Here is a 24,013-nt window from a genome sequence, read left to right on the forward strand (position 1 = left end):
ATTTTGTCTCTTACAAAATTATAGCCCTTAATTTTACATTAGGGAAATTTTGTTTTTAATTGTTTTATATGTGTTTTCCCAAACCTCTGATTAGTACAACGTCTATGGAGCTGCAAGTTAGTTATATTATGTGCAAAAAGAACTTGTACAAATGTTAAAAGGATATTAAATTACTTCCAAGAAAAATGTGTAATTCTTTCAAAATACAGACATTTAACAGGCTTTATACTAAATCTACTTCTTTTCATTGCCTTACATTAATGTACGTACATACTATTGTTTATGTATAAGAAAATTAATTTTACAGTTTTAATTATAGAGTTTAAAGAGTTTAACTGAACCAAGGCGACCAATCGTTCAAACCAGACATGATACCTCCAATGACATGTGTATTTCAAATATCTAAGTTTACCACATTTCTCACCATGAGTGAAAAGAGCCATTGAGTACTTTTGTGCTTCTTCACACACTTGCCCCAGCAGTTGTATCATAAATCCCTGGCATGTCGATCACTGCAACTCTGATTTCGTTCACCTCACCTGTGGCATTTTGCTCTCTGATGTCACAGAACCTGGAGAGAAAACAGAATGCAATGCTTCTTGATTCAGGATGGTGTTACACTAGGCACTTTTTCCATTACCTGTCTTTCCAATCAGAGCTATTCTAATATCTTTATTTGCTGAATTTAGTAAATCAATAGAGTGGTAGCTGCCTGATGAAAATTCGGTATGTGAAATTGTTTTTAATTGATGTATTATATTTAGAATCTTCTGCTGACCTTTTTCTTCTCCTCTGTCTTGGGTCTGCCTTGCAGTTGCAGCTGTGCTTAGCTGGAGCTTGTCAGTCACTAAAAAGTGCCCCTCTTCCTTCTTTTCTCCCATTCTGTGGTTTGTTTTCTTGTAGTTACAGCTGTACAGTTGTTGGTATCATTATTTATATTATTCTTTACACATTAGATGTAAGTGGCAGAAAGAGGCTTAAACCTGGAGTAGTAGCAGCCACTGTTGTATTCTGTGAATTAACAAAATATCATTATGGGGGAAATGATTGAATGAAAGCTTCTTGATTCTTGTAAATACGACATTAATCAAAAAGGAAGATACCTATAAAAATAATGACCAAACAGAGTACTGGTCATTCAGTCAATTTAATTGGTCTACTTTGTTGTCGTTTTTTATCTTGCATCTTTAATAGAAACACAACTATTAATAACATTGTGTCAGCAAAGCCTGAGTCTGAGGTAATTCCAAAGGTGAACATGATATAGATAGCTCTGTTTTTGGGGGGGGGGTTGTCCCAGTTCGTAGCAGCCCTCTATCTTCTAGCCCACTTTACATGTTTTCCATTGTTCTTTAATTAACTTTCATGAGCTTTCCTACTACTGTGGAAGAACAGAATCCCCATAACCTGATGCTGCTGCCACCATGTCTCCCCATGGTGATGGTGTTTTCAGGGTGAAGTATAGAAGTTTTTTTGTGCAGCACATACAATTTTGTATATAAACCCAAAAGTATAATCCATGTCTCCTCTGATCAAAGCACCTCCTTCACATACTGCATGGATTTTTACTAATTAAAAACAGGTTGTCTTATGAAACCATCACTGTCTTCAAGTCACAAAGTCTACAAAGCCCAGATTTGTGGAGTGTGTTTCTAATAATTGTTCAGTAAATAGATTCTTAAAGTAAAGTTCAAGGGGCATAAATATGCATAGATTTAGCATGACACTGCATTTGTTGTTATACATTAACCAGCACATAATATTTGATAACTTAAAGTTTATTTTCATCAGTGTTCCCTAATGCCAACGATGTACTAAATATATTTGGACAAACAGATTGTGTATTTTAGAGGTTGAAAGAAGTCTCTTTTTGCACCGAATGGTTAGCCCTGCATTATGGAGGAAAGTCATAATTTACCTCAATGTGTAATCAGCCAGCTTTTAAGGAACAATTCCAAATTTAACAGGATAAAAACAAATATTAACCTTTGGACCACAACTTTGGGGTCACTGGAAAAATAAAATAAAATATTTTTTAGGAATCTAGATAAGAAAATGAGCTCAAATTATATTAACTTTGAATTGGATAAAAAAAAAAAAAAAAAGACGTATTTGACTGAAATGATGTCATTTCTACCGATCAGCGCCTGATATGTGAAACAGGCGCTGATCTCAAGCTGAGATGAGCATTACCCCTTCAGAAACACTAGATGGCGGTATAGGTCAGAATAGGTCATTATTTTTAATAGGGAAACATCAGACAGGGAAATGAAATGGGACTGCGGGTAAGATATGAGACAGTGGAACATGTTATTTTGAATTGTAGGAAACATTTGGTAGAGAGAAACAAGTTAATTAGGAAACTTAGTAATGTGAAAATGAAACTTGACATTGTTGATTTTCTGCAAAAGGAAGGAATCAGGAATTGTATAACAGGATATAGTTTTTGTTTTTGTTTTGTTTTTTTGCCATGTGGTTCACACTCACTACCAGTTGGTGTCGGTAATACTCACCTAACGTTTTTGCCAACCGCCATAAACATTTCGACAAGAAGACGAAGAAGAAAAACCTAACTTTCCCTTCCGGGTGAATGTTATGAATGAGTCTTAACTTCCTCTTGCGGCTGACAAGTTGATTACCATTTGGATAGTTGACAGCTGCTGTTTGTTTAAAGTCTGCTCAGATGGATTATTCCGCCGCACAGAGTGGGTTCAGACAGCGTAAGTTACGTACGTGATTTCTGTTCGAACATGTTTACTGAGGAAATGCAACTGGAGGCTAATGCTAGCTGCTTTCCGTAGCTCTCTGTGTTTTACCGGCCGGTTGAAGCTAACAGTTAGTTGAACTAATAAAACCTATGGCGTCTTTCACAATCTCTATTCTCCCTTTTCCTTTCGGTCTTCAGCGTTGATAAATGTTATCTTTGGCAACTATGTTAATCAGTTTATAAAGTCCTTAAATTAGCTGGAAATGTGTGGAGTTTTGGGATAACGTTTCATTTTTTTTGTTTTAATTTTATGCGTGAAGGTATATTTTACAAATTTCTTTCTAACTGTTAAGTATTTAACTTGCAAATGTATTTGGATTTCTAAGCTTTAATAAAGAGGTGATGACACAATTAGAGCTAAATAATTAACAGATTCAAAAGTATTATTATTTTAGTTGTCTTTAGTCGTGTTACTGATTATGTTGGTTTTTCTGTTTGTTTTGATAAGTGTGAAAAAAAGTATTTCAGACAACAAACAAAGAAAGATTTTCTTTTTAACTGCAATCACTTTTGTGGTCAGTATCTAAAATTAAGGCCTGCAAATTAAGTTTCAGTATTGCATGTATGCATGTTGCCTTTGCAACATGCATACATGCATAATACAACTGCAAATGACTGCCTGGAATCTAATGCATATATAAGTTCATTATTTAAACACCATACATTCTGTCTGTAGTATTATGCTTTGTAACGTTTTCCCTTTTCCCTGAAAGTTATTTTAATTCTTTATGCAACATTTAAAAAAATCCCAGGGCTCCTTTGAAAAAATATATTTGTAAATCTTGATGGGATCTTCCTCATTAAAGGTGGGGAAAAAAAGGTCGGAGAAGGTAAAGAGTTGATATAGTGTTAAGAAATCAAAGCTGAGTTGTTTTATTATTAAAAGATTACAAGTTAAACGAAAGCAACTCATTCATTTAAACTTCTAGTTTGAGATAGACATTAATTGCTTTGTTTTTAAGCAGCTGGATAGAATACTAATTATCCTGTGTTTGCCATTAGCCGAAAGCAGAAAACGGGGCTTTTGAGTCTAAAAATAATGTTTGCATCAGCTGCAATCAGCAGAAATAAGTTGCCAAATTCTCCTGGCAGTAGAGCATAACTATAAGCAAAAAAATATGTATATATTAATAATTTGTATCTTTTTTACCAAACTGAAAAGTTGAACAATGGCAAATATTGCACAAATACCGTATAAACGTTTCTGTCTGAAAAAAATGGAGTCTTAGAACAACATTGCTATCCTTAGTGTCAGTATCAGTAAGATCATGAACATATCCATCCATCAACTAGACAGAAATCTGAGTGCTTCTGCAGCTTTAACTCCTGCTAACGTAAACATCAAAGTTCATGTAATATAGACCTTTCAATTTTGGGGGGTTTGTTTTTCTTTTTTGCACTTTTTCCAGACTTTATCTTGAACCTATCTGCTTTCTTTTCATACCTCCACTGCATGTTGCTGACTTCATTGCTTCTCCTTCCTTCCTCATTCTGCTCATGCACAATTTCGTATTTCCAGTTAACTGGTATTGTTATGAGAAATATATAAATATAAAAAATCCCTTTATTGTTCCACAATGGGGAAATTGTTGTGTTACAGCAGCAAAATATTATAGAAAAAGTGGTCACACAAATTTGGACCTTAACAAATCGTATTTAATATAACAGAATAAATGACTGAAATGAATAAATGAGATAGGAAATTGAACAAATAAAATACTGTACTGTATGGTGTTTTTTTAATATAAATACTGTGCATATGCAGATTAAATAATCATTATACAGCTGTGGACTTTTTCATGGTAATGTGTAGGGGGGAAAAAATAGCAAACACCATACATGTGCAAAAATGACATCAGTATGTTATTTAAGTGACTAATACAGAAACTGCAAAAATCAGCATGAATGTAAGAACTTATTCAGGTTGTTACAAATGGAGCGTAAACGAGGTGTAAAACGGAAAAATTTAAGATGATATCCAGAGTTTAATGATTGAATCAGAAAATCTTTGTTTGCAACCAGAGGTGTACTGGTGTAGAAATTCATAGTCATAGAACATGACGAGGTCCCTTTAACACTTACATTTTACTTAAGACACACAATGACGTTAGCTCCTCAGCCATTTCCCCTTAAACATATTTTTTTATAAACACTATGTGAAAAGTTAACTTTTCACTCTAATCCAAACCTTCCTTTGTCACACTTTTAATAACAGATTGTGACTCATTGTCGACTTTTAAACTGTAGACCAATCAGTCTAGACTGTAATGCCAAAGAAATTGGAAAAACTTCAGGTCCATTTAAAAGTAAGACCTTTGCATCCTGCTGCATCCAGTGCAAATAGTTGGTCTGTGTGTTTAGCGAGAGACTCATCTAGAAAATGTAGGAAAGCTGTGAAGAATTGCATGTTGGATTTTTTAATGGTTGATGCTAGAGTAGCTACTTCTGCTTGATATTAGAAACACAATCAGATTATTTCTAATTAAATGCCTTGCTTTTCACCGCGCAGAACATAACATGCGTCTGAGGAACAGTTCTGTGGATGGACCAGATGGTGGTCAGCTGTTTGATGACACAAGTGCAGCTGGGCCTGCGAACCAAGGCGTCTACAGGTGGGAGCCGTCCTTTGACAGGTTTAAACCAGTCGGAAACTTCTCCAGTTGTTGATAAATGGAAACAATATTATTTTTCCTAAATATTTTGGCTTCTAGTTTAAATATTATTCCAATCATTTCTGGACAGAAATCAGCAGGCTGGGCCTCAAGCAGCAGGACCTCCTGGTCAGTCCTTCCTGTCTGACCCCATGTCCAACCTGGCGATGGCGTACGGCAGCTCACTGGCGACCCAGGGGAGGGAAATGGTGGACAAAAATGTAAGATTTCCAGAAGTATTTAGCTGATCTGCATAAGCCGAAAAAAAAAAAATCCACTGAGGCTATGTAAGCAGGATTTAATTTGTGTGTTTGTTTGATTTTAGCTGGACAGGTTTATTCCGATTTCCAAGCTCAAATACTACTTTGCTGTGGACACGGTATACGTGGGAAAGAAGCTGGGAATTTTAGTGTTTCCTTACATGCACAAGGTAGGCTTGGCTTTACTATGAATTAACCCTCTCTGGGAGTGATTGGAGTTTAATTTCTGTACTTGATGGGCTTTTATTGTTCGAAATAAAGGATTTCAATTGCAAAATGTGAAGTTGTGATTAACTAATTGTATGACTTTTAGTTTGGTTTTAATCCATATGACCCATGATACAAACCAGACCATCTCCCTTTAGATGAAACTTAACAACACATTTTTCTTTTCTTTTACAAACCATGTAAATAAAGTTGTAAATAATTTTGGGAAAAATATCAAGATAACAGACCTAATTATTGTGTGGAATGTGTCTATTCTGTAGAATTGGGAGGTGAGCTACCAGCAGGACACCCCTGTCGCCCCCCGCTTTGATGTAAACGCTCCAGATCTTTACATTCCTACTATGGCCTTCATCACATACATCCTGGTGGCTGGGCTGGCTCTGGGCACACAGAACAGGTACAGTTAGCCACATTTCTGCTAATACAAAGCTTTATATTTTTTCTGCAGATAAAAGCATGCTTGACATCTGTTTCCCATTTATGAGGTTGCTGCCTAAATTCATAAATAGGACTGTGGAGAACCTGGGAATGAATGATGAATGTTGACTAATGATGTCCCTTTTATGTCGTACTACCAATGATAAAACCTTTCTGATATGTTGCTCAGGTTTTCCCCAGAGCTTCTGGGAGTCCAGGCCAGCTCAGCGTTGGTTTGGTTGATCATGGAGGTCCTGGCCGTCCTGCTCTCCCTCTACCTCGTCACTGTAAACACAGACCTCACCACCATAGACCTTGTGGCTTTTTCAGGATACAAATATGTTGGGTATGTACCGATATATAGCACCATCAAACTAATTTTTCCAATAACAATTTAACCGTCATGGTCTATTTTTTTTTTTAGAATGATTATAGGGATCATCGCAGGTCTTCTATTTGGAAGGCTGGCATATTATCTGTCTATGTTGTGGTTTTGTGGAGCCATCTTTGTCTTTATGGTGAGTATGTAGCCTCTTTGTACTGATTTTAATTCATGAAATCCTTGTACACAACCAGTCAGGATAGTTATACTTCTTCCTTATTCTGCAAGTCATCCAAACCCACTTCATAAGTCATTACAAGCACACCTTTATACAAATGTGTGACATATGGGAACACGCTGATGCACACCTCTGATCCCGTTCAATTTTTAATAAATCCTGTTACTGTTCACTAAATGGTTACATTGATTGGAAGCTTTTCTTACCTTTATTATTCATCTGTATTAGAAAAAAAATCAATTTGTTTAGATTATGCTTTGTAGATTTGTTTTTTTTGAACAACTAAATAGTTTGGATCATCCAAGTATTTTATGTATGATTCTGAATATTAATAGTGAAACATAAGGTATTATATTTTATAAGATATTATTGTCTTTACCTCGGTGATGGGCCAGTTCCACCACTCTGGAGATTTTAACCACCTTTCTTAATCAAATTAAGCAAACTTTGTAGGCTTTTTCTTTCATACCACAGCAGCTCAGATAGACTGATAGACTTTAGCTTGAGTTTAAAATCACAAACTTGAAGGCAGAATTATCCTATAGGATTTTGGAAAATGGCTCCTAAGTCCTGGACATCGTGAGGATGTCTTCTGCTAAACATGAGGAAAAGTTAAACAGTTATACCAATTAGTTTAAGCTGTTAACTTAGTTTGCATGCTCAGAGATGGAGTAAAACCTCCATTTCCACCAACCCAGAGCACTCCTGTCTTCTAACGTTCCTGCACGTTTCTGGACAGATCCGCACTCTGCGTCTGAAGCTCTTATCCGAGGCGGCGGCTGAAGGGAAGCTGGTGAGAGGAACCAGGAACCAACTGAGGATGTACCTGACCATGTCCATCGCAGCGGCGCAGCCCGTCTTCATGTACTGGCTCACCTACCATCTCATCAGATAAAAGCGTCAAGTTTGTAGAAGAACTCTGCTGTCAATCAAATTCATCATCTCAGAAACAACAACAAAAAAAAGTTATCCACAAAGAACCACATTGCTACACTCAATGAGCAGAACTCCCGTCACCAAACAATAAAGAGGGGACGTCTCCGCTCCTCTGAGCACAGCCACGTGTTAGTTTGGCCTTTTTTTATATTTAATGTCTTCAGATTTTGTAGCAAAAACAGGTGGCTTTCATTTGTGTTTTACTGTGTAATTGCATGATGGCAATGTTTTTATGAATATTTATGTACGTCTGTGAATTTTTATGTTGCAGAATTTACTCTGGTTGTCAAAGGCTAATTTGTTTTAGCCGCACAGCTGCACACCTGCCCCGCATCTGATGTGAAGAAACTGTAAACCAGAACATGAACTGGTTGGCTGCTTACAGAGCATTTAGACAAAGTCTTGTGTATATTTCTTTCAGGATCTGCTAGAAGGAAATTACCTTTGTTGCAAAAAAAACAAGTATATACCTGATTACTGCTTAATAAATATAATTTAATATCAGATGTTTCAATTGCAATGTTAAGTCTTCTTTCAAATCATGGAGTGAATTATTTCTGGAGCTCTTAAAGCTAGTTAAGTAGGAAACGTTTCGTCTGGAAGCAATGAGCTGTTTTAATGCTGAAGCAGAGCAGTGATTGGATGTTGACCTGAGGTCAAAGTTTACTAAAAATAGAAGAGGCTGGTGAAATGAAGCGACTTACAGGTGCTGGTCATAAAATTAGAATATCATGAAAAAATAGATTGATTTCAGTAATTCCATTTAAAAAGTGAAACTTGTATATTATATTCATACATTACATACAAACTCATATATTTCAGATGTTTATTTTGTTTAATTTTGATGATTACAAATGACAACAAATGAAAATCTCAAATTCATCATATCAGAAAATTAGAATATTGTGAAAAGGTTCAAAATTGATGGCCCCTGGTGCCACACTCTAATCAGCTAATTAACTCAAACCACCTGCAAAAGCCTTTAAATGGTCTTTCAGTCTAGTTCTATAGGCTACACAATCATGGGGAAGACTGCTGACTTGACAGTTGTCCAAAAGACGACCATCGACACCTTGCACAAGGAGGGCAAGACACAAAAGGTCATCGCTAAAGAGGCTGGCTGTTCACAGAGCTCAGTGTCCAAGCACATTAATAGAGAGGCGAAGGGAAGGAAAAGATGTGGTCGAAAAAAGTGTACAAGCAAGAGAGATAACCGCACCCTGGAGAGGATTGTGAAACAAAACCCATTCAAAAATGTGGGGGAGATTCACAAAGAGTGGACTGCAGCTGGAGTGAGTGCTTCAAGAACCACCACACACAGACGTATGAAAGACATGGGTTTCTGCTGTCGCATTCCTTGAATCAAGCCACTCTTGAACCACAGACAGCGTCAGAAGCGTCTTGCCTGGGCTAAAGAGAAACAGGACTGGAGTGCTGGTGAGTGGTCCAAAGTCATGTTCTCTGATGAAAGTAAATTTTGCATTTCCTTTGGAAATCAAGGTCCCAGAGTCTGGAGGAAAAGAAGAGAGGCACTTCATCCACGTTGCTTGAAGTCCAGTGTAAAGTTTCCACAGTCAGTGATGGTTTGGGGTGCCATGTCATCTGCTGGTGTTGGTCCATTGTGTTTTCTGAGGTCAAGGGTCAACGCAGCCACATACCAGGAAGTTTTAGAGCACTTCATGCTTCCTGCAGCTGACCAACTTTTTGGAGATGCAGATTTCATTTTCCAACAGGACTTGGCACCTGCACACAGTGCCAAAGCTACCAGTACCTGGTTGAAGGACCATGGTATCCCTGTTCTTAATTGGCCAGCAAACTCTCCTGACCTTAACCCCATAGAAAATCTATGGGGTATTGTGAAGAAGAAGATGCAATACACCAGACCCAACAATTCAGAAGAGCTAAAAGCCACTATTAGAGCAACCTGGGCTATCATAACACCTGAGCAGTGCCACAGACTGATCGACTCCATGCCACGCCGCATTGCTGCAGTAATACAGGCCAAAGGAGGCCCAACTAAATACTGAGTGCTGTACATGCTCATACTTTTCATGTTCATACTTTTCAGTTGGCCAACATTTCTATAAATCCTTTGTTTTTATTGGTCTTCAGTAATATTCTAATTTTCTGATATGATGAATTTGAGATTTTCATTTGTTGTCATTTGTAATCATCAAAATTAAACAAAATAAACATCTGAAATATATGAGTTTGTATGTAATGTATGAATATAATATACAAGTTTCACTTTTTAAATGGAATTACTGAAATCAATCTACTTTTTCATGATATTCTAATTTTACGACCAGCACCTGTAATTTGTATCAAAACAGCTTATCTACTTGATGCACAGGAGAATTAAATAGTTTACCTGTAAAACACACCATGTTGGACACAGATGTGCATATTTATTTAATTTTTTTTCAGAATGAAAACTATGACATCGTTGCTGTGAAGAATATTTATTTACTCTAGAACCAGAAAGATAAATAATGCAAGGAGCAAACTGGTACAGTCTGTTTGATAAAGGCCAGTGTATTTTCTGAAATGAAGGCATACATTTAGCTCAATCATTCATTTTAACTGATTCTTTTATGAATATATATGTTTTTTGTACATTTTAAGCCACATAATCTGGCACCTGACCTCCTTTTCAGACCTGAAAACAGTTAAATGTGAAACTAAATGAAGATGAACATTTACAAAAAAAACATAAAATCTGTAAAAGGTTAAAAGCATTGCTACATGAACCACGCTTTAAATTTAAGGTTGTAAACAGCAAAACTTGAACCATTGCTTTCGAGTTGTTTTCAATCAGCTGAAATCAAGCGTAATTTAGAAAGGGTTGGATTTTGATTTCAGTATTTCCATGTAAGTATAGAAAAAACAAGGAATTATGGGAAACCATGAGTATTTTGGGGCTGAATCCCAAACCAACCACTAACCCTTAACTACCAAGTCTCTTAAAGTGTCACTCACAGCTTTGGAAGGTGCCTGGATTGTACATAGTTCACCCTTACACCTGCTGCCAGACTCCAGTGATCCTGCACTAATGCATCCCAACTAGCATACATGGTTTTGGATAGCCCCTCTGCCGGAATGTGCAAACAGAGGGTTAGTGTTTAGGGGATTCAGCATTGGACTTCTTGATCTTCCTCCACAGCTGTTACATCCTTTCTTGGGTGCAACCTTCCATTTATCCCTCCCTTATGTCCAACCCTGCTGTACTCCCTCCTTTTTTCCAGTGTCTCTAATAAGCAGGTTTCTCATTACCCACCTAAATATCAGAGTAAACCAATATATATGTTGTTTTTTTTTATCAATCTAAAGGAGAGAGATTTCCCGAAAGGCTTAGGTACCCTTTAAATGTCATAAATATGAGGAAACATCACAGATGAGCTAATAAACCAGGACACAGCAACCAATACGTTGGGTTTTAAAGCTCTCTAGTCTTTCCAGAAGCCTCTGTTGTGATTAATGGCCTGAAGGAGCCTGGTCTCCATGGTCCTATCCACCGGGTATCTCATGTACCTGGGCAGCAGCAACAGGCAATGGCAGGTAAGGGATTCAGGCAAATGGAGCTCTGTGGAATCTGGCAACGGAGCCACTCTCATCCTGACGTATTCCATCCCCATGAAGGGGACTCTGTCACAGCCAGTGAGGAACACTGAGCATGGAGGAAAAAATAAAGCAATGAATGTAAGAGAACCACGGCCAGATGTAAAACTAATGCTAAATGAACAACGAAATGAAGTGGAGAACATACAGAGGAACTTTTTCTTTTGTTCTGCTGAGAAATTGTCAAACACGTTCCAGAAGCTGATGATGGTTGGATGGTCGGTGTGGTATTCTCCCTCATAAACTGTGTTCTGCAAATTTCAGAATAAAATACCTTTAACAATTCAGAGCTACTTATCTACACATTTTGAATCATTTCTAAAAGCAGCAAACATAATTAACCTACATAACTTAATGATTACTGAGTTTTTCCTACACGGTTTGATTTTACTTTTGTTACGATCATATAACGTGGTGGTCATTTGTTAGATTAAAAGAATAATATCTGAGTTCCTCCTACCTGCTTGAAGACCTCCCAGTTGTAAGTCTCCTGGCCCACCATGACCGACTGTAATTCCTCCGGCTGGAAGAACTCCACAACATCTATGTTACACACTTTAAAAAAGCCTCGTTTGAAGAGTTCAAATATTCCCTCCACTGATTTGTTAAAGGCATGGTCTATACAGGCCGCGACAAACTGCTTCCTGTTGGGAAAGAAAAATCTGATTATTACAAATCTGAAGGCTTTTTAACTGAAATAAGTCACATTTCCACAGTTGATGGCAGCAAAGACAGGCTTTTCACCTTAACACTGAGGTGAAAATGCACTTTAATACAAACCTATTGGATCCAGTGACACATTTTCCAGGTTCCTTGGGATCCAGTTCAACTTCCTCACCACCCCAGGACATCTGTGTAGCCATCATAGATGGGTTAGTTAGAAACCTGCACCCACATATTCATCGCCTACAGAGGGTGAACCGGACAGATTCACCATCACTTTCTATTGTGCAAAAACCTACATTGAAAGTCATCTCTGCAGCTTCCACTTCATCAGGAGTGTAGTCCTCCAAAATGCACCTCCATGACCTAACCACAGAATAAACAATGAGGAAAGTTCAATAAATACAAACTACACATTTTTCATAGCAAAATTATTTGAAAGTTATGTTACAAGTGTAAAAAAAAAAAAAAAAAAAATTAAGCTGAGTTTTAATATCTTCATGTTTCACAAACCATTAAACAATACCATCTAAATAGTTTTCAATTCAGTGTTTAAGTTGGGGGTGCTGTTTTGTTTGTTTTTTATTCATCTAAAATTGGATGAACTCCACCTTTATTCTGTTTTTAAAAGATCCCAGAGGGACGAGACTAAAACTTTAATGCCAACAAGGTGCCTAATCTGTGGTAAGACTGAAAATCATGAATTTCAGAGGGGGTGATGCAACGATAAAAGATGAAAATTACATTTAAGTCAGAAAAAAACTCTAGAAAGAAATCTAAAGAATTTTCTGGAAACCTTGTTCCATATTCCATATTTTCCAATCTACTAGATTCAAGGCCTGGTAGAAAGCAAGAATAAAGAAAAACAACTTTCTCAATAAAAAAAAATTAAAATAATATCTTAAAGGGAAGTGAAGTTTTACATCGCTGCATCCTGCAGAGAGCCGTTCAGTCATGGACTTTTAATGTTTCTTACTCTGCTAAGAAAGGATCAAACTCCTTCATGTCGTCCAGTGATGTTTTGACGCGGAGCAGCTTCTTGAAGAGAGCCAGTGGGAACGGCAGGTGTATGATGTTGTGGTTATAAAGAGCCAAGCCACACAGGACGCCAAACAGGAAGTACTTCTTCTCCTCAACTTTAGGCTATTTGTTTAAAAAAAAAAAAAAACATCAAAGAAAACAGGAACATTGAAAACCAACAATTCAATTTCATCTAAATGATCACATGTTCATGCACAGATAAGTTTAACCTTTAAATTAAACCTTGAATTGAAGGGAGTGTTGGCCTAGTGGTTAGAGTAGCGAGATTGTGATATGGAAAGGGTTGCAAGTATTCGGTTCGATCCCCACAGCCTGCACCCTGTGTCGCTGAGCAAGACCCTTAACCCCCGTTTGCTCCCCAGGCGCCACACTGTGGCAGCCCACTGCTCCCCAAGGGGACGGGTTAAGATGCAGAAGTGAATTTCTCCATTGTGAGGTCAATGATGATTAATTATTATTAAACATATTGACTAATAAGCCTGCCTACAGTGATGTTGTTGTTTTTTTTCATGAGCAGCTCTTACCTTGGGTGGAAACCAGGCCAGAGTCTTACTGTCGTTGAACATGAACATATCAGATTCAGGATCCATCAGCTCATCAAACATATGAAGGAAAAAGTCTTTTTTGTTGACGTTCATGATCTTCCTGTCATCTACAAACTGAACCTACAATAGAAAGATTACAAAAAGCTTTTTAAGATACACACATAAACATATGTATACAAGCATATATATATATATATATATATATATATATATATATATATATATATATATATATATATATATATATATATATATATATATATATATATATATATATATAAATATAAATATATAAATATATATATATATATATATATATATATATATATATAGAGAGAGAGAGAGAGAGACAGATTCCTAACATTACAAGTATAAACTTCTTCCCAAATATATAAAAGTTGTTTTTTTGTTTCTTTATATTTCTTTTTTTTTTTTTTTTTTTTTTTTACACTTTTAGTAACATTTTTATTTATGTATTCAATTTCAATCTCTAACAATATGAAAAAGTAAAAAACATTATGGACATAATTTTTTTTTTTTATTGTTGTGTTTACCACAAGCGCCCTTTTAAATACAGAGTGATCAGCTGCAGCGAGATGTCTGAAAGCGTCCTCCATCAGGTGAGTCCGTCTGAGGTTCAGCTGGAAGACCGGGACAGAGGGGTCCAGAGCGTCTCCCAGGATGTCATTTGACCACGGCAGACGCATTCGCTGAACAACATGATGAGCTTCCTGCAGATATAAATACTTCTGTGAAAATTTACCAGAACCAAACGCCTGCAGCCATAAACAGGATAAAGCATAATTCATGAAGCCCTGTACCTTCATCACGCGTGCCAAGATGTTAAAGACAGCAACCTTGCAAACCAGAGGGAAGACGAAAGGATAGCGGCAGAAAATGGCAGGTGTTTTGTCGTCGTCCTTTAAAAAAATGACAAAATAAATGATCAAAAAGGACTTTTAGTGAAAAAGGAACAAGAAACAAAAAGCAGAATGAAGTACACATAAAATATTTTTCACCTCTTCTTTGGAGAACGCCAACCAAAGAGTGACATCCTCAAGCGGCTGAACAGCATTACCTTCCATTTCCTCCACATAAAAGGTGCTCAGTGGGACTTTGTAGGACTTTCCAGCTTTGTTTGCCTGAAAATAAATTATTTCATTCAATAATGAAAACATGTTTTAATTCTACTGAGATTTCCACGCACATAAAGGACTGCCAGTCAAACTATCAGCAGCAGTCCGGCGAGACGAATACATTTAAAGCATCAATTTATATTCTGCTGAACGAAATATAACAAAAAAGTTATAAAGATTATAAAAGTGAGATTTCACCAAATCCAATACTGACTCTGTAAAGCAGCTTCAGGGCTTTCAGCAGGTATTTGACTCCTGGGTTGTGGGTTTGCAACAGGCCGTTCCTCAGCATGAAAGCCAGGGCATTTCTGAACACCAGGATGTGCCTGATCAAAATATCCGCCGACAGAGAAGACCAAAGGCTCTCTGCAGATTGAAAAAGTTAATAAACAGAAAAAACCTAAACCTTAACCTTCCTAAACCTTACGATAAAGCATCTAGATGTGAAGCCGGTGCAGTAGTTTCTTACTCAATGTTTCCAGAGTCTTCTCACTCAGATCCTGAATAGTAATTGCCAGAGGCAAAGCTACATTGATCACGTTTGTGTCCTCTTGTAGAAGTGGGCATGTCAACAAAACCAGGAGGATCTCTGGAGATTTTAAATGATGCATTGATGAAACGAGCAAATCTAACAGGAGATTTAGATTCACCTGCATGGAGGAAAAAAATATAAAAAATAAAAAAGGGTTCTCTGTCACCGTGTAATTGCTCTACATGTGTGCTGTTGTCTAACCTGGTTTTAAATAGAAATAAAACTTCCATGACTTTTCTGTTATTTTATGTGAATGAGTTTAAAAGTTTCATACTTAACTGTTTGTTTGATCCAAGGGACGGCCAGCATCTGGTCAAAGGCTTGGCGAGCGGCCTGGAGGTCCACTGTTAGAGCGCCAGCTTCCAGCGGAGCCCCGCTGGTATCAAACAGACAGGACAACGGGTCAGGGGGGAGGAAGGTGAAGAAGGGTTGAACCCCTCTTTTTTAGCATTAAGTTTAAAAGCACCAATCTAGTGCATTGTAATAAAATAATCAAGCAATGTTAAAGGACAGCATGATGTAAAGTATTTATACATTATCAGGGATGAGTTATTGCCAGTCATATTGTTTTCACATTCCCCTCAAAGGCACAGAAATATTGAGATCATTTCAATTAATTCCAGCATTTTTCTCTTTTTAATTAAAATTTTATTTTTATTCAAGGATAAATGTCACCAGTTATTTAGAGCCTTTATGGTAGTAGATGGAAAAGGCTTTAATGGCATTATGATTATGAAACTTTCCAGGGATGGGAATCTTTTAGCTAAGCTTTAACTCTGCCTCATGCAACATCCACAGAGCAGGGGGGGTGGACTCATGTTTCAGCTCTCGAAAACCTATAACCCAGTGATAGAGTTTATTCCTTCCCGCTATCATCTCAAGCCTCATTGCCATGCAGGTGGTCAAAACATCGCTCCGCCAACTACGATCTCAACGACTCACCGTTACAAAGGGGTGGACCTGTTTTTTTCGGTTCAGTTTGCGTGTTTTCTAAGCCATAACAAGGCTTTTATTGGGCTACTCTATAAGGCCAGAAACTCAACGCTACACCAGACATTTTGAATTGAGAAACATCCTGGATGGGAAGTGAAATGGCTTCAGACTTGGTTGATTTTCACAGTTTTGCTGTTGTTAAAACCCCTCAAATTTATGAATCGCCTCATATGGACAGAGAATACAAGCTACAGAGTCTGCAAGACTGCCCAACACCATGAAGATTCAGAAATGCATTAAAAAAATAAATAAAGTTAATTTATATAAAAATATGAAAGAAAATAGAGAAAAAAATAATGAAAGTAGATGAAAAAATTCACATCCTATCTGATAAAAAAGGAGGAATTATAACAAATAACTAGTATAGGAAGGTCTATGTGCCTTTTCATCTGTGTCTATAAAACACTTAAAAGGCCACCAGAAAAGGCATCCCCCATGGCCACACACACAAAACTCATACCCATGGCTTAGAAGATAACTGCGCTATCAATAAAAAAAGATTTATTATTCATAACTGTCAATTAAGTTAAGTGTCTATTCCTGCTTTTTTAAGCCCAAATCTGAGTCATTTTATGAAACTGACACCATTGGTGTAAATAACAGTGATCATGAAGGAAATGTGAAATCGACAAGAAGTCTCAATTTATTCCAAGTTAAAGTTATAATGGAGGATTTTGACCATTTTTTTCAAACGACCCGCCCTCTCCACTTTTAAAAAAAAAGTGCACATGCACAACCCTGTACATGCTCCCGAGAGGAATCGCGTGTGAGAACATGCAAACCCATTTCTCCTCTTGCATGCTCTGTTTAAAAGTTCCTGTTCTCATAGCTCATAGAAGCTTACTTTCCAAAAGAAGATTTGCAATTTTTCCACTATGTCAGACTCACCACTGGTAAGTGAAAATGGGGACGAGCACGTAGGACGGCCTTACTAAATATATCACCAGAATGACTGACAATTAGGAGGACCACTTATTTTGATGATCCACCCAGAACAAGAACATCCTCCAATATACCTTTAAGAATTAATAGTGACTTAGTTAGGAAATATCCTCTCTTTCCATTCTTTTATTGTTGCATTAAAAATATGTTGGCAGGAAAGCTGCCCCCTTAAGACAACTATGAAAGACACATCCTTTTCTTCATGACACCAGATGTATTCAAAACTGTGAATTTTACCAAAAGGTGAGGGATTTTCATGTCAAAGCGAGAGCGGTGATACTCATCTGCGATGTGGTATCTATTTATTTGCAAAACTTAATTCTCCATTATAAAATCATACTCACTCTGGTTTTGTGAAACTTGCAACAAGACTTGAACTGGTGTAAAACATCGACTCGATTTCTCTGTTCCATAAAAAAAAGAAAGTATGAGGAAAAGACTCATTAACAAATCAAAGATGTTTTAGATTAATCAGTCTGGTATGCACAAAAAAACAACGAGGGAAGTTCCTATCCGATATCAATATTGGATATCGGTACGATATTAGCCAAAAAAATAAATCTGGATTATATTGGCCTGCATCTAATATCTCTTATAATCGCCTGCTAATAGCAACACTTTGCTGCTTTTTAAAGTTTCTGTTACCCATTTGTTAATATTAGATGGGTCTAATGTTCTCATACCAATTGTTGCTGATAATTGTTCTCTGTATGAGTAATATCACTGTGTTAAGCCTTTTCTAACATTTTACAGAACAAAATAAGTCATACATTTAAGTTTGATTAGTGCCAATATTGTATCGGGTCAACCCTCAAAGCTACAATATGGTATTGCTTGATTGATTGATTGATTGACTACATTGATCTCAAAGTGGAGAATTTTGCTCCTTACATCAGCTTAAATAGTCAAAGAAGAAGAATGTGCTAAAGGAAGTATGTGCCAAAGTATATACAGTGTCTGTGTCTGTTCCTACATACGACAGCTTTTTTTTTTCTCACAGTAGGATCATTATACAGGGTTATTGCAAAGGGTGGATGGAAATGTATATTTATATATATAGTTACTGCACTGGGTGTCAAATATAGTGAAACACTTATTGCACAGGGTGTCAAATGGTAAAATGCACATTATACATTGCACAAGTTGTTGCTGTTGTAGTGTCACAGAAATGTGAAACTTGTTTGGGACACCCAACCAAAAATGTGTTGTGAAATCTGCAGGTTTCTTTCATTTTTAATTTTTCTATTTTTATTTTTTAAGGATTTAATGCTAGATCAGTGATTCCCAACCGGGGGATACTTGTACACCTAGGGGTCTACGAGTGCATTGAAAGGGATACATGAAAATATTTTACTTATTAGGTAATAAAATAAAATAGAGCTGGGATCTGTTTCACTTTCTGAGGACTCAATTGGAAAATTAAACAAGCTTTTATCAATCGAAAAGTACGTTTTTCTTTTATGTTTGAGTTTGAGCTCTGACACACCTCCAAACCAAGCAGAGGAACAGACTGGATGAAGAGAACAGTCTGGGAGATCAGCTGTTTTTTACAAAAAGCTATAGGAGCTCATCAAAGCAGCTCAGGTGTCTTGATGAAAACAAAGTAAAACTAATAAAGTCAGTCCGACTATCATTTTTTTTCCCTATATTTTGATTCAAATTCAACAACTTTAAATATGATTATAAGGGAGTTACTCAAAGGAACTCTTGTTTTATAAACACAGGTTTATATTATGATTTTATTTTGTATTTATCTGGATTCCTTACTAACTCCCAGGCAACATATTTATGTTGTTTTTTTATTTGAGATGGAAAGAATTAAATGCCTAAGAATTAAATAGTCAAATTCAAAGATTAGGTAAAATAGTTTTTATTTTTACAATCAGTTATTGTGTCACTTTTGGACAATCATCAATACTTTTATATGAGAGGGGTACTCACGGTAAGACGAAATGTTCAAGGGGTAAAGGAGTCAAAAAAAGGTTGGGAATCACGGTTCTAGGTTATCAGATTTTAGAATCAATATAATCTTTTAAAATCTAAAAATCTTCAAATGATGTGTACACTTATAATGTATGTGAAGGCATTCGAACTAGCCTTGCCTTATGGCAACATCTGCCATCAATCATTTGTATCAAGTACTTTTTAATCACCAGGAGAAGGGTCGGCCTCCTCCTTGCAGAATTGCTTAAATTAAGGTAATCTAAGATCATCTCAGTCAGATTAAAGAGTATATTCCATAGATGCCTTTAATAACTAATCTGCCTTTTCCTGTTGAATCATCCAGTTTATTGCCAGCTTCATTAGAAATAGCTTTAAACCTTTCCAGACTGGTAGATATTTGTGACTTTTTTCCACCTATTGATGTACTTCTCTAAATAGGAACCTGATGTTTTACTTTTCGAGATCTTTTAGCTGTTGGACCATGTTGGTTGGAAAATCTCATTTTAGATTTACAGCAGTTAATGGTGGTGAAAAATAAAATTAGTTCAATGGTCTTTTAAGTGTTTCCAAAAAGCAAAAAGAGAAAAAAACATTAGGAAGTCAAAAATCCCAAAAGTTGAATTATTAGATTACCTTTTGGCCTCCACGTTGCTGTATGTCATTGCCACCCATTTTTGTAGTTTCGTCTTATCCAGTCGCCCAATTATTTGTCCGTGATTGGAGGTCTTAAAAGTTATTAGTTAGTCAGAAAAGTTCTGGGAATTCTCTTTCTAGGTTCATTTAAAAGTGCTCTTAGTGTGGTGGACGTTACCTTTGTACTGGAAGAGTAAATGAAATTTGTGTTCCATCCAGCGGATAACATCAATTCTGATTAAAAGAAAAAAAAATAATTCAAATTAGTCTTTGGGAATATTCATTTTGAAACTCAAAAGCTTTGCTTTAAGAAAAAAGATAATGATTTCAATTTAGACTGAGTTATATCTAAAAGATGCACAAAAAAAGAAAAGAATAACCAAATGGTAACAATAATAAATAATTAACAAGCAATAAAAAAACAAACCAATACAATATTATTTATATCATCCATCACGTGCCATCCAGGATGTCTGCATACGTACCACCAGGTATAGCTGCTTCGCTGTCAGACGTCCAAGGAAGCTGAACCAGGGAAGGGGACGGGCTGCTGTCTTTTTGTCCTGTCCCCAGCTGGCCTTTGTCTCCGTTACCAAAAGCAAACAGTTGTCCAGAAATAGTCAACACCAGAGTGTGATGCCTGGTGACCCAGAACCCAACATCAGTTTCATGAGAGCGTATTTAAAGGCATACAGGCTTGAGATTTTTTTAGCCTAATTTTACAAAGTGATTGTTTATGTAGGAAATATTTACCTCCCACATGCAATCTGAGATGCTGGCTCTCCGAGGCCTTCCACCAGTTTGGGCAGAACCTCTCTGGTAGTGGAGCTGTGACCAAGCTGACCGTGGCTCCCGTCTCCAAAAGTGAAAACTTTCCCTTCCTAAAAATACCCAGAATCATTAGATTAGATTTAGATGAGCTTTATTGATCTCACAGTGGAGAAATTCACTGGTCACATATTGGCATAGTAATTAAAGAAGGTGCAAACAAGGAGGAAAAAGGTGCATTAAGAATAAACAATATATATACGGTATATCCAGGTATATACAGTATATCAAGATAAATAAGGATTAAGGTGCAAATGTACTGTACATGTATCACACACAATTAAAAACAAAATAAAAATCTAAATAAAACACCTAATATCTCTGAATGACTTCTTTGATAAAGTTTACGGTAATTTTGAATGTTGGTACCTTGGTCAGCACAGCAGAGTGTGACTCTCCACAGCTGATGAAGGAGATGCCCAGAGGTCTGAGAGCAGGCACCACACAGATGTTAAACCTGCCTGTTCAGGATTGGAGGATGACAAAAGGAGTTCAACACTGAATGAAAGTAAGCTTCATCTGCAGGACTTAAAAAAAAAAGATTAACCTAACATACCTTTTTCATCCACCCTGTTGACCCCCAGCTGGCCAAATTTATTAGCCCCACAGCAGTACACCAGGCCAGAGAGCGTGAGGAACAGAGTGTGGTCCCCTCCGGCAGCAATCTGGGTCACTGGGACTCCGGTCAGGGCACACACCAGAACAGGCCTCTGCTGGATTGCCACCTCCTTCCCCAGGCCCAGCTGACCACGACTGTTTGAACCCCAGGAGAAGACGTCTCCGCCTAAAAATCAGCAAAGAAATGAAAGTTGAGGTGTTTGTTTCACAAAGAAATAGAGAAAAACGTCCACAGCTGGTCTATGTATAACCTTTGGTAAGCGCGAGGGAATGGGCGTTTCCGCAAGCAACCTGGACGATCTGTATGGGCATCGGGATAGGTACTCGACTGCAAATGGATGAGGCAATAAAGGGTTAAGATATATTTAAATTAGAGAATAGAGATGCACTGATCCGATATTAGTATGATTATCAGTTTGGATTTTAAAGAGAAAAAAAATTTGGTAGGCAGGTACTAGATGTCATCAATCTTACCTGCCAGGTTGATCCATAGTGGTAGATCTATTCAGTCTATTTCTCTATATCACCTAATGAGTGTCTGGCTTCAGTTAAATAAATACATTCTATTTTGAACCCTTACAGTGGAATATTTGTTTTCATGATTTCCTTTTCTGACTTTATTCTAACCTGAAGTTAATTTTCAGGTTCTTCATGTGTACGTTCATCCACATCATATTTTCTTGTTTTTATCACAGACTCTAAAGACTGTGAACTGTATTTGTTAACTATGGGATTCTACGGATATCTAAATTCAAGTATTGTGAGGTAAATAAAAAAAAAATGTGGATCTGTGCATCTCTATCAAGATTCACATATTGTGAGTTTCAGTTCATGCCTTGGTCTCTGATTGCTGCAGGGGGGGGGTGTTCCCAGCCCAAGCTGTCCATCATCTCCTGACCCCCAGGAAAACACTTGTCCAGATACACATAGAGCCAGACAATGGTCTTGACCACAAGCCATAGCGACGACATCACCCAGTCCCTCTACGCATCCTAAAATAAAGAAACAGGAAAATAAAGATACAGGAAGACATTAAAAAGCCAGCTGAATCTATACAGACTTATAGCATCAGAATCAAAAAAATTGTCAATGAGTAAATTAAAAGCCTGGAGGAAAGCCTTAAAAGAAGATCTGTGTGAGAGTGATTGGACAGAGGCATGTAAGGAAGCTCAGACTCAATAAGTGGAAGATTGAAATGATTGCAAAATAAATGGTTGATGCAGACCTACATAACGCCAGTTATTCTACATTTAATTAAAATATTCCTGCACAAAATGCAACAAACTCAAAGGTGATTTTTACCATCGCATATGGGAGTGTGAACATATAATGTTTTTCTGGAAAGGGGTGAGGGACATGATCAATAAAATGACAAGTATTAATCTAGCACTATCAGCAAAAATATTTGTTATGTACTTATAGCCTCCTGAAATGCCTTTGAGAAAAAGGGAATATATATTTCTTGACATTTGTTTGCTACAAATTAAGAGTCTTATAGCTAGCTGTGTTTTGGAAAAAAGTCCAAGCACCACATGTAAATGACTGGCTGAAACTAACGTGGTCATGGAAAAAATAACTTATATATTGAAAGGTAAAATAAATTTGAGGAGATATGGTATCCATTCTTATCCTTTCTGGAAGAGGGTGGAGGTAATGGGGTGTCAAGTGTGAGCGATACTGATACCAACTGAGAAGCATTTTATTTATTTACTTTATTATTATTTATAGTTTTGTTCTTTCTGTTATATTGTAATCTTAATTTGGAATATGTTTGGATTTGTTTATATATACTATGCTGTACTATCCTTCAGTGAGTGTTAAAACTAAAAATAATATATAAAAAAAAAGCCCGCTGAAGTCTTGTCATGACATTACTTTTACACTATAACATCTGTAAAAAGAAACAATACAATTTATATTGAAAAAATATTAGTTACCTTTTAATAAAACAAAATTAGAAAGTTTAAAAAAAGTTTGAGTGTCTGACTGCTATATATCTATAGCAACCAATCTGATACAACTCAATGAGACTTTGATATAATAAGGATTTTTAATATAACTACAGTAGGCTACCTCCAATTAATATGACAAGTGTTGATAATATAAAAAAAATATATTAAGTTATTTTAATATCTTCGCTCCTACTGTAATTAACCTCCAGTTTTAGGTTTCGTTACATGAACGATTATAGATGAAACGAAACTGAAACTTAATTCAGTAAACTATTTATGATTCTTACCTGGGGCTATATATATATTAAAAGAAAATATATATATATTAAAAATAAATATTTAACACAACAAAAATATCTCTTCAACGACAACATAATGAGTATGATCAATTTGGAACTTTGTTAAATTAGTTTTAAAATATATGTATATATTTTAAAATAATAAAAATAATTTAAATAAAAAATTGAAATTTAATTTAAAATATTTTAATACATATATATAGATAATGAATTACCAAGCATCTTTCCATTATGGTTCTTTCGTCCAAGTTGTCCATGAGAGTTGTGTCCACATGACAACACTTTTCCGTCGGTTCTGAGGAATAAAGTGTGTCGCTCCCCGCAGCAGATGCCGGTTACCTCCCCTGGTCCGGTCCAACAGACCGGGCCCAGGGCTGCCTGCGCCCCAAACTGTCCACTGGAGCTGTCCCCCCAACAGTACAGCTGCATGTCTGCGCTCAGACTGACTCA

At 36.7% G+C, this 24,013-nt stretch overlaps 2 protein-coding genes across 3 annotated transcripts; one reads left to right on the forward strand and one right to left on the reverse strand.

Moving 5' to 3' along the window:
- Positions 1 to 2,561: 2,561 nt before the first annotated feature.
- On the forward strand, positions 2,562 to 8,318 carry yif1b (Yip1 interacting factor homolog B (S. cerevisiae)). Of its 2 annotated transcripts, none has more exons than XM_038294895.1 (8): positions 2,562 to 2,720; positions 5,277 to 5,379; positions 5,510 to 5,639; positions 5,744 to 5,848; positions 6,167 to 6,303; positions 6,514 to 6,669; positions 6,748 to 6,841; positions 7,623 to 8,318. In XM_038294895.1, the coding sequence occupies exons 1-8, from the start codon at positions 2,684 to 2,686 to the stop codon at positions 7,776 to 7,778; spliced, it is 918 nt and encodes a 305-aa protein (XP_038150823.1). In that variant the 5' UTR covers positions 2,562 to 2,683; the 3' UTR covers positions 7,779 to 8,318. The 2 variants fall into 2 exon arrangements, with proteins under 2 accessions (XP_038150823.1, XP_038150821.1); XM_038294893.1 differs by having other exon boundaries at positions 2,572 to 2,729.
- A 1,912-nt stretch (positions 8,319 to 10,230) lies between these two features.
- On the reverse strand, positions 10,231 to 24,013 carry LOC119789801 (probable E3 ubiquitin-protein ligase HERC6). Its single transcript, XM_038294903.1, has 23 exons — positions 23,779 to 24,013; positions 22,148 to 22,304; positions 21,564 to 21,640; positions 21,251 to 21,478; positions 21,064 to 21,155; positions 20,620 to 20,747; positions 20,352 to 20,506; positions 20,045 to 20,100; positions 19,867 to 19,958; positions 17,634 to 17,693; positions 15,634 to 15,730; positions 15,292 to 15,472; positions 15,037 to 15,188; positions 14,706 to 14,828; positions 14,508 to 14,606; positions 14,241 to 14,417; positions 13,666 to 13,806; positions 13,077 to 13,243; positions 12,400 to 12,466; positions 12,218 to 12,288; positions 11,898 to 12,081; positions 11,586 to 11,688; positions 10,231 to 11,486 (listed from the first exon to the last, which is right to left on the reverse strand). The coding sequence occupies exons 1-23, from the start codon at positions 23,990 to 23,992 to the stop codon at positions 11,266 to 11,268; spliced, it is 3,042 nt and encodes a 1,013-aa protein (XP_038150831.1). The 5' UTR covers positions 23,993 to 24,013; the 3' UTR covers positions 10,231 to 11,265.

This window comes from Cyprinodon tularosa, unplaced genomic scaffold (assembly GCF_016077235.1).
Source record: "Cyprinodon tularosa strain WSP-4 unplaced genomic scaffold, ASM1607723v1 ctg348, whole genome shotgun sequence".
NCBI lineage: Eukaryota > Metazoa > Chordata > Actinopteri > Cyprinodontiformes > Cyprinodontidae > Cyprinodon > Cyprinodon tularosa.